Source organism: Ochotona curzoniae, unplaced genomic scaffold (genome assembly GCF_017591425.1).
Source record: "Ochotona curzoniae isolate NIBS_2020 unplaced genomic scaffold, NIBS_Ocur_1.0 scaffold_3835, whole genome shotgun sequence".
Taxonomy (NCBI): domain Eukaryota; kingdom Metazoa; phylum Chordata; class Mammalia; order Lagomorpha; family Ochotonidae; genus Ochotona; species Ochotona curzoniae.
This window is the reverse complement of record NW_024467114.1, coordinates 23528716-23539137: the sequence shown is the minus strand read 5'-3', so window position 1 is coordinate 23539137 and position 10422 is coordinate 23528716. Positions and strand designations below refer to the sequence as shown.

General features: G+C 52.1%; 1 protein-coding gene across 1 annotated transcript; it reads right to left on the bottom strand.

Moving 5' to 3' along the window:
* Positions 1 to 1045: 1045 nt before the first annotated feature.
* On the bottom strand, positions 1046 to 4229 carry LOC121145759 (indolethylamine N-methyltransferase-like). Its single transcript, XM_040964854.1, has 3 exons — positions 3855 to 4229; positions 2641 to 2848; positions 1046 to 1674 (listed from the first exon to the last, which is right to left on the bottom strand). The coding sequence occupies exons 1-3, from the start codon at positions 4183 to 4185 to the stop codon at positions 1245 to 1247; spliced, it is 969 nt and encodes a 322-aa protein (XP_040820788.1). The 5' UTR covers positions 4186 to 4229; the 3' UTR covers positions 1046 to 1244.
* Positions 4230 to 10422: the final 6193 nt, after the last annotated feature.

Here is a 10422-nt window from a genome sequence, read left to right as displayed (position 1 = left end):
AAGCTATGTCTCTCAAATTTGGCATGTTGGTAGGCACCACTGCTGGGTCTGGGATTCTGCATTTTGCCATGAGCTTGCAGATCATGCCCCTGTCAATACCAGCACAGGGAATGCACCGAACACAGCAAGACTCAGGTACAAGAGGAGAGGCGTGGCCTGGGGGTGTGATGGACGTGCAATGCCAGCCCATCAGAGAGTTATCTGAATCTGTGTTCAGTACGCCCCCTCTCCTCCTGCCCCTTGTAAACACAAGTGAGCTCAAGAGTCAGCAGCTGGCCCCACTGCACCCTGGAATCTGACACCCAGCCTGCAGTTCCTGACTTACCTGCTCTGAGCAGAAAGGGCAGACCTCAGGACTCTAGTAGTTGCCCCAGCTGCTCAATGCATCTAGGGCAGGATTGGGGTGAAACCCTCTATCCTAGGCCCACCCAAACATGTTGAGTGGCATCCTCAGGTGGCTCAGAGGCCTCTGAGTGAATTGCATCTTGGCTTCCGCACCTGTGAGGCCTGGCAAAACTGCATGGGTCTTGTGCAGGGTCTCTCTCCTAAGGAGGTCTCTAGATTTGGTGCCATCCTAGTGCCTCTGCTAGTGGCTTCTTGCCCTGCACTGCCCTCTGGTGGTCATCAACAGCCTTTGCTGCCTCTCATTACCCTGACTGTATGGACCAGGTCTGTGATCCAGAAGCCGGAGAAGTAGGCAAAAGGACCAGGCTACTGGGACCTGGACCCACTCTGCAACCAATGGGACTATCTGCTGCCTCCTTCCTGATATGCTGACTCCATTTTTAACGCAAAGCCTCAAGAGTCAGCTGTGACCATGGGAAGGGGCAGGTGGACCAACCTTCCAGCCCCTTCAGACAGGGTCTCTTGGCCATCCCCAGATAGCCACAGAACTAGGAGCTGTATAAAGTACATTCTCCCACCTGCCTTCCAGGATCTCTTCTCTATGAGCTCCTTGCATGCAAGTCTGTGTTAGGGTCTGCTCCGGTGAGAAGGGAGTCCAGGACCATGGCCAGCAAAACTACTTTATTTTGATGCTCATTGATGCAGAGTAGCAAGAAGTGGGTATGGGGAAAGATCCCTGGGCTGGATGCCTGGGGGTGGGGGGAACTTGGATTTGCACCTGTGGCTTTGGTGAGAAGAGGGTAGAACTAAAGGTTTGAGTAACTTTTAGAGCGCGTGGAAGCAGGACCTGGGGCCCAAGGCTGACCCTGTGGGGTAGGCCACACCCAGCTGGGCTGGCTTCAGATAGCGGGGTCCTTGCGGGCCACCACAAAGCAGATGCCCTCGCTGATGGAGAAGCTGGCTGAGTAGCTGAGATTGCGGTGGTCACATCTGAGCACCTGGCAGCCGGCCTCTCGCACTGCCTGCTCCACTGTCTCCCTCTCCAGGGGGAGCCCAAAGAACTTCTTGGAGCCCACCATGTAGTGCTGGGCACGCAGAACGGCCATGGTGACTAGGTGGCCACCCGGTTTCAGCAGGCCAACCAGGCCCCGCATGGCTGCCCGGTAGGCGTCCACGTTGGCACAGGCGCTCTCCAGGGCCAGCAGGGTGAGCACGCAGTCAGCAGGAGGCACCTGGGCCGGCTCCAGTGGGTGAGGCTTGGTCACATCGCACTTCAGTAGCCGGGTCACCGTCCTCCGGAGCCGGGCCTCCTTCTCCTGCCACCTGCTCCTGTGAAGGGTGAAGGTGTGGTCATGGGGAGGGGACTGCATTGGGGGTCACAGGAGTCCCCACCTGTACCCTCTGGACAGAGGCCTCCCCATCTAACCTGTTCTTCAAAAGAAAACACTATTCTCCCATTTTACGGATGAGAGAACTGAAGCCTGGATGTGTTGAAGCGTCTTTGGCTTTGGGAAATAGTGCATTTTTATCCTTCACTCCTTCCTTGGGCAACTTTGCCTAATAGTCTTTGTCCATGAACTTTAGGAACCTCTTCCCTATTGTCTCAAAATTTTGTTGTCACCTGTTATGAAGACCCTGTGCGCTCCGGGCACTAAGTCCCCTTTCCCAGCTCTCCCTCACTCCTAGGGTCCCTGGCAGCCTCCAGTAGTCCCTGGCCCAGTTCCCGCAGCTGGGACCACGTGTGTCTCAACTGTGTCGTATTTGTAGGTTCACATGGTTTTGTGCCGGCTTAGTTCACTCCTGACTCACACAGACTCGACCCTTCTTGCTTCTGGAAACATGTCCATCACTCAGCTTCCTGGGAGGGACTCTCCAAAGGGTTTTCTTATTCTGTCTCCCTCCATGAGCTTCCCCTGCAGGTGGAGCCTCCTCCCACTGTGCACCTGGCTGCTCTGTGGCCTTGGCATCCACCGATTGCTCCTGCAATTCTGGTCATGCCCCTCCTGCCATTCCTTAGCCACCCCAAGGATAGGGGAGACACGTGTTCTCTGTGACTCAGAATGGGGGGTCACCACAGTTGGTTTGTGCCCTATCCCTGAAGGAAAAGCTGGTTTGTAGAAGGGGTGAACTGGGCAATCATGGGCGGCTTCTAGGAGGAGGTAAGACCAGGGCTGGTGCTGCACAATTTATGGAGCAGAGTAAGCAGCCATAGGGTTACAGGCAGGGTGGCAGCAGCAGGAGGGGTTAGCTGACGCTGTGGGGAGAGCCTGTTTAAGATGGGGCAGCGGGCAGTACCTGTCTCCCTCCAGCTCGCACACGTACTGCACGGCTGGGGACCAGTCGTAGGCTCCGGGCTCCTGGCTCAACCACCGCTGCAGCTCACGCAGGTTCTGCTCCGTGTAGTCCGTGGCGATGATCTCCCGGAAGGTCTCGCAGGCTGACAGCAGCTGGTAGATGGTGGGGCCTGAGCCTATGTCAATCAGGACGTCACCGCCGATACCTCCTGCAGGGACAGCATCAGCCCGCCCAGCTATGACCAGTGGAGGGGAGTCGCAGATCATCGCAGGAGCCTCTGGCCGTACAGGGAGGGCTCCAGGTGGGCTGCAGTCTGGCACACATAACAGACATCCCCTCCTCGGGCTGCTCCTTGCATGCTGGCAAGACAAGTCCTGTGGGTCTCGCTAGCCTGGGGCCTGAGCCCCAGCCAGGCCCTGATGCGAGGTGGGACTTCCCACACAGTTGTGTGCTAGGTGGGAGAGAGCCACACCGTTGTGGATAAGCACTGGGGGGCTGGGCAGGTGAGGAGAAAAGGAGCCCAAAAATGCTGCCTTCCACTGACCCCCTCTGCGGGGCCACCTGCCAGGCCCGGGACCAACAGCTCTCCCTCCCCCCAGGAAATCTCACATTTCCCTGGCAGCCTTCAGCTTCCTACCCTTAGTCAGGTGGGTGTTGCTCGACACACCTTTCTTGGCCCTGACTTGGTGGCAAGTTTTCTGAGTGTCCTTTGGTGGTGTGCAGTGTGCACCCTGCCCACCTGCATTTGACAGCCCCAAATTGCTGAGTTTTAGCTCTGTGTGGCCCCGGGTGGTGGCCCATCCTCTTTCTACGGTGTCCAAGGGTTAGCAATCTATAAACTGAGCCTTGACTTGGCTTTGGGTATTTTGGATCAATTTTGTTTTTGACCACTGTGCGTGTGCACGTGTGTGTGTGTGTTTATGAGACACCATCAGATTTTCTGAGACTCAAGAGCCCACAGAATCTGGCAGGAGAGGCCTCTCCGCAAAAGCGGTGACAGCCGTGCTTGGTGCTCCTGTCTCATTCTCAAGTGAAACTACCGATGCCTGCTGGGTTGTTGCTCTGGCTCCACATAAGCTGTCGCTTGGCGGCTATGCATTTGGGGGCAGGGTCATCCCAGGCGGGCCACAGCCCAGAGGAAGGGTCAGGATGTCTTGTTTCTACCTCCAGGGCCTCTGCCTCCCTGACTCCCAGGAGAGAGGTCCTTCACTCACCTGCAGAGAAAGTTTGGAAGAGATTTTCCAGGTTAAATTTCAGGATCTCATTCTCAGCCACAGGGCCCGAGTCGAAGGCGTAGTAGGTGCGGAGATAGTCCGCGGGGTCGAACTCCTTGGTGTAGTCCTCGCCGCCTGCGTACAGCCTGTCTGCCATCCTGACTGTGGACTGCCACGTCCTCGCGCTCTGGGCTCGCAACAGCACCCCTGCTCTGCCAGCCCCTTTCACAGGGCCCTCCCTCCCAGGAAGAAGCTCGGGTTTCACACTTGGGGAGCTGTTGGGGCTGGGTGCTGCCTGGAGCTTATTGGCTGGTGACAGGATCAGGAACATGGGGAAGGGGGCATAATCCCTCCCCACCCAAGCCCCACACGTGCTGGGCTCCCAGTTCCCAGCAATGGGGTTGCTCAGAAGGGTGGAGAAAGAGAGAGAACAAGTGAGCAAGAGGAGACATACCCAGTGTCTGCAACTACTCCGGATTGCCTGTGTCTTTGGCTTCCTTGGGGAAACAAGAGAGGGAGTGGCAAGTCCCCTGGGGTGACAGCCCGATGGTTGGCCAGGATTAACGGGCTTAGCCTTGGAAACAACTTGTCCTCAGTTCACCTGCTTCCCCCACACACCCTCCACCACCTTTAGCTTGTTTCCCCTGCTTGCTCTATCAACCTGCTTATCCCAGCTCTTGTTTTTGAAGCATTGAGAAAAAAGAAGACCGAGCCAGAGCCCCCAGATGTGGACAGCACGTTTAAGAAGTGACGTCGTATGTGAAGAGTTCATGAGATAAAATGGCAGGGAGCTTACACGCATACTCTCTCTCTCTCTCTCTCTCTCTCAAGCGTACACGAGTACAAGGGAAACTGGGAAACCTGAATAAGATCATTGCATTGCACCTTTGTCATATCATGACTGTGATCTCATACTACTATTCCTGAAAAAACATCATCTGTTTGACCGACAGGGAGAGCTGCCACCTGCTGGCTCACTCCCCACACGCTCACAGTGGCCAAGACTGGACCAGGTCACTGATGGAAGCCGGGAACTCCAAGTGGATCTTCCATGTGGGTGGCAGGGAGGCATTTGATCCTGTTTCTCCTCCAGGTTCTGCCTTAGTAGGAAGCTGGAATCAAGAGTGGAACTGGGACTCGAACCCAGACACTCTGATACTGGGTGTCCCAAGCAGTAGTTTAGCCTCTAGGCTAAATGCCTGCTCCCTTTGTTTCGAAAGGCGTTAGCACTGGGCGGGCTGGGTACAGGGTGCACGGGGCTCTCTCACATTCCTACACAGTCTCTCATAGAAACAGGTTCCAGATGGGTGGTTGTTGGGTGCAGCTGTGGCTCTGATTGCCAGTCTCAATCACCTGGTTGTACAGGCCCTGGGAGGCAGTGGAGGAGGGCTCAGAGAGCCACCCACACGGGAGACCTTGACAGAGTTCCCAGTTTCTGATTTTGGTCTGGCCCAGCCCCAGCTACAGGGGCTGAAGGGTATTGGAAAAGTGAACTAGCGAGTGGAAAATCTCGCCTTAATCTGTGTCTGTTGATGTTTCTCGACCTTTCCGACAAATTAAAAACAATTATTTGGAAAGCATGCTTTCAGTCACACTGCTCGGGTGGCTTGTTGTGTAATAACATGTGACAATGAAATCCCGATGGCTGATAAGGCGTATAAATGTGCTATCACGTGTCATTTCAAAATTCACCTTAAAGAGACCTCGGGTAGCAGACTCCAGGGTCTTAGCTGGTGATGAGTTGTCCCTCTACTGGAGTGGAAAGAGCAGGACAAAGGAAGACACCTTTGTGGGATGTCCCATACACATAAGCAGCACCTGCTTCGTGCCAGAATCAGGTGAGGCGCCTCCCGCCTCCTTCTCGGCAGCTGATAAAGCTATGGAAGCTGGGGGCAGCCTGACCGACCCAGAGTATCCTGGTGCAAGCAATGCTATCCAGATTCTAATTCAAAGCCATGTGCCTGAAGCCAAAGCAAAGTCTTCACCTTTAGCCATCTGACCTACTGCCCTCTGACCAGTCTAGCTCTGTCCCTCAGCTGAGCTGGCTCACAGCGCTGGTGTGTTCAGGAGTCACAGGAAAGGGGGCCCACAATGACACAGATTCTGAGGTCCTTAAGTGTTTGCCAGATCACGCCGGGGCCACCACTCTGAGCAGGACAGCCCCTGAGTCCCAGCACTCAGAGTGGTGATAGTCAACACCAATTTGGGAAACTTTCTCAACAATGTAACTACTGGTGCACCTGCCATAATAATTGCTAACATTTTTATCAGGTAAAACGCAAATGTCTCTCTTTCCTGAAACTAGTGAGGCCTGGACTCTGGTATTTCAGGGGGTGAGAAATGAGTCAGTTATGTGATAAAAGGTGATAACACACCTATGGATTCAGTAGGAACAAAATAGATGTTGGCCCAAGTTAATGATGCAATTTCATGTTGGAACCTCCTGCACATGAAACAAGCTGGTGATCGACAGTGCTGAGGGCATCGAGCGTGTTGAGGGGTTTCTGCACACGTGCACCTGGGCAGGTTGTGCAGGTGTGAAGCTCCCAGCCCTGGCCTTATTTTCCCAGCACCATCTTGCATCACTTCTGGGAGGGTTAGCTTCATGGCTTGGCAAGCACATTTGGTTTAATTGTGCCCTCTGGAGGTTGACTTGTGTTGCCGGCACTGTGGCATAGTGAATAAAGCTGATGCTTGTGATGCCAGCTGCTCCACTTCCAGCACATCTCCCTGCTTAAGGGAAAAAGAGCAGAGAATGGCCCAAGTGTGTGGACCTCTACCATCCACCTGGAAGACCTGGAAGAATCTCCTGGCTTCCGCTGGGCCAGTCCCAGCTATTGCGATCATCTGAGGAGTGAACCAGTGGATAGAAAATCTCTCTCTTTCTGTCTCTCTCTCTCAATCTGTGTAATTCTGACTTTCGAACGAATAAGCAAAATTTAAAAATCTGTCAAATACAGTGAGCATAAACCCCCATCCCCTAATATGGTGGAGGGCAGCCCAAGTTCAGAAAAGAAAAACTTACCCTGGGAAGGAAATGGGCTTATCATCTTTCCTTGGGGCTTGTAGCTATTTCAGCCCCTGCTGGCTGCATGGAGCAATGGCCTGGGTGCATGCCAACACAGCGTGCAGCTCAGTACGTACCGGGGAGCAATGTTAGGTGTATTAAGGGGAGCGGGTCAAACCTTCTCAGTAATTGCATATACATATACAGTTTTGTGTTAGTTCCTATAGCTGCCTTATAGCATTTAGACATCCAATCAACAATATGTGTAATCATATTTGCGGGACAAAGAAGATTAAAAAGGTGACTGAGGAAATATTCTTTATTATTCAAGGCTCAGTCTTTTCAGATGCAAACTCAATTGAGCCATATGTCAATAACAATCATTGTGAAATACAGTCACGAGACAGTCACTTTGGTTCAGGCCTATATAAGTTTGTTAATCTGCTCTTCATGCTTTTGTATAAAATGCTTTGCCAGCTTCCTGCTTTGGGGGCCAAAGCACAAGGTGTAACATGCCCTGCCAGGAACCCTCGGTTCCACAGATTAATAATGTTAAGATTGGCTTCACCCATCGTTCTCATGGCTAACTCTTGTGGCTGCCCAAATCACTTGGTTCCCATAGCTGCATAATCCACTCTTTCTATAAAAACCTCTGTAACCCTCACCTTGGGGTCACTCTCTGAAGGAAAGGAGAGCTGAGCCCAGCCGGCTGGTCTGTTTACCTGCCTCCTCAATACACTTTGCTGCTTTGCAGAGTTGTCTGGGCTGCACTTCTTGGAGAGAATATTTCCTGTTAAAGGCTTTGGCATCTCATCTCTCAGATCACGAATCCCGTAACACTATTTCATTTCCTAAATGCCTGTTACAGCTAGGACTGGTCTGGGACAAAGCTGGGAGCTTGGAATTGAGTCCGGGTCTCCCAGGTGGATGGCTGGGACATCACTGTTGTTTTACAGAGTGCACCTTAGCTGGGAGCTGGAGTCAGGAGCCAGAGCTGGGCATCAAACTCAGGAATGCTGCTGTGCCCAGTGATATCCTAACACATTAGGATGAAACTTGCTGCTGTGGATTTCTGTCATTGCAAATCATGCTGTAATCAGTCTCCTTTATGCACTAAGTGTCTCTGTCTTTTGGTTTGTGGATTTACATTGGACTCACTAGGTCATGGCTTGAAAACTTTTCATATCAATGATTTAGTGCAAATAATTGTTGAATTAGTTGTGCAAAAGGAAAAGGTTTTGTTTTTTAATCTGTAAGCAGTTTTTATTTATTTGAAAGGCACAGTTACAGAGAGGGAGGGAGAGCGAGAGAGGAGAAAGGGGGCGATGGTCCATTTGCTGGTTCACTTCCCAGATGGTTACAATGGGTAGGGTTGGGCCAGAATGAAGCCAGAAGCCCGGAACTCCATCCGAGTCTCTCACATGGAGTGATGGGATCCCAAGGACCCAACACCCAGCTCTGCTCCTGACTTCATCTTCCTGCTAACACAGACCCTGGGAGATAGCTGTGATGGCTTGAGTAGTTGGGCCACTGCTTTCGCAGACATTAGCAGCAAAGGGATCAGAAGCAAAGCATCCAGGACTCAAACCCAGCATTCATGCGGGATGCACCACAATGCTTGCTGGCTCCTTTTGAATATTTAAAAATGAACATTTAACTTTTCTGGAATAAAATACGATAATATAATCCATTCATATTTTCCTTTTGGTCTTTCCTTTTTTAGATTTATTTATTTTTATTGCAAAATCAATATGCAGACAGGAGGAGAAACAGAGAGGAAGCTCTTTCATTTGATGATTCACTCCCCAAGTGACCTCAATGGCCAGTGCTGCGCAAATCCGAAGCTGGGAGCCAGGAACTTCCTCCAGGTCTCTGAAGCAGGTACGGGAACCCAAGGCTTTGGGCCGTCCTCGACTGCTTTCTCAGGCCACAAGCAGGGAGCTGGATGGGAAGCAGGGCTGGCGGGATTAGAACCAGTGCCCTGGTGTGCCCAGGATCCTGGTGTGTTCAAGGTGAGGGCTTTAGCCGCTAGGCCACCGCACTGGGCCCTTGGTCTTTTATCTACATTTAGAAATCCTATTCCAGAGACCTAATAAATAGTCAATGGTGATAGCCTCTGGAACTGAGTTTTGTTTTTTGTTTTTTTTTTTTTTTTCTTACCCTGGTTCACTTTTTTTTTTTATTATTATTATTATTTTTTCATTGGAAAGGCGGATATACAGAGAGGAGAGACAGAGAGGAAGATCTTCCGTCCGATGATTCACTCCCCAAGTGAGCGCAACGGGCTGATGCTATGCCGATCCGAAGCCAGGAGCCTCCTCCGGGTCTCCCACGCGGGTGCAGGTTCCCAAAGCTTTGGGCCGTCCTCGACCGCTTTCCCAGGCCACAGGCAGGGAGCTGGAAGGGAAGCGGGGCTGCCGGGATTAGAACTGGCGCCCACATGGGATCCCGGGCGTGCAAGGCGAGGACCTTTAACCACTTGCGCCACGGCGCCGGGCCCTGGAACTGAGTTTTTAATCTTAAAAATGTATTTATTTATCCAAGACACAGATAGGAAGAGAGAGAGCGAATACACACAGCTCCCATTCCCTAGTTCACACCCCACAAAGGCCAGAACTAGGCCAAGCTGAAGCCGGGTCTGAGAAAACTCCACTCTGGTCTCCGGCATGTGTGGCAGAGCCCAGATAGTTGACTTTGCTAGGGCCTCATTTCTCCCACAGGCACCTTGAACATCGCTCATTTACTTAAAATCAAGGCTTACATCCACTAGAATGGAAATCTCCTTGGACTGTTAAAAAAAAAAATCAGAAGAGAGAAAGATGCCTAAAAGGACTCAGTCCTCGGGAGGAAGGCATTGCAACGGCAGGAACAGGATACTGTGTGTTAACCAAGGTTCTCAGCCATGATCTTGCCTCTCGTGGAAACACCTGGGGTTGCCACAAGTGGGGATCTGTGCCGTTTCCACTCCAGCAAGAACTTTCCCGGCCTGAAATGCCCATGCTAGGGAGGTGGAGAAGTGCTTTCTCAGGTTGGACGTGTAAGAGACTCGACTTTGGGCTGGACCAGTGTCAGTGCGTGTACAGTCAGGTTGAAGCCTGAAGGTGCAGATTCTGGAATGTGAAGGGGGCAGGAAGTGGGTGCTGGACGATCACCCTCAAGCCTGGGACATGTCCAGAGCTCTGCATGTTGTCAGCATGGCCCCAGGCAGGCCACAAACCCATCCTGTAAATGCTAGTGGGACGCAACGCTAGGCATCTTGTGTGTGCCTCTCCATGTCCATTCCTCATGCGTGTCCAGTTTTCAGTGAGCCCCGAATCACACGGAGGTTGTTGGCAAGCACCGTGTCCTCTGGGATTCAACAGGATCTCGCGGGATACTGGAGGAAGGTGGGGTAGAAGGTGATGGGGCAAGGACACAAGTCTAACTCCTTCCATTAAATCCCAAGTGCAGTCTCCATCACAAACTTCGCATGGCACTTCAATAGAGCAGTTACTTTTTAACTTTTTATACTCTGCAGCCATTTGATGCCCCCAAGGCAATGAACACATACAGCCTCCTCAG

Coding starts and splice junctions, on each gene's coding strand:
- LOC121145759 (XM_040964854.1), bottom strand. CDS start 4,185: ATGTTCCTGATCCTGTCACCAGCCAATAAGCTCCAGGCAGCACCCAGC. Junction 2,849..3,854: donor CTTCCAAACTTTCTCTGCAG/GTGAGTGAAGGA, acceptor CTGTCCCTGCAG/GAGGTATCGGCGGTGACGTC. Junction 1,675..2,640: donor TGCGAGCTGGAGGGAGACAG/GTACTGCCCGCT, acceptor CACCCTTCACAG/GAGCAGGTGGCAGGAGAAGG.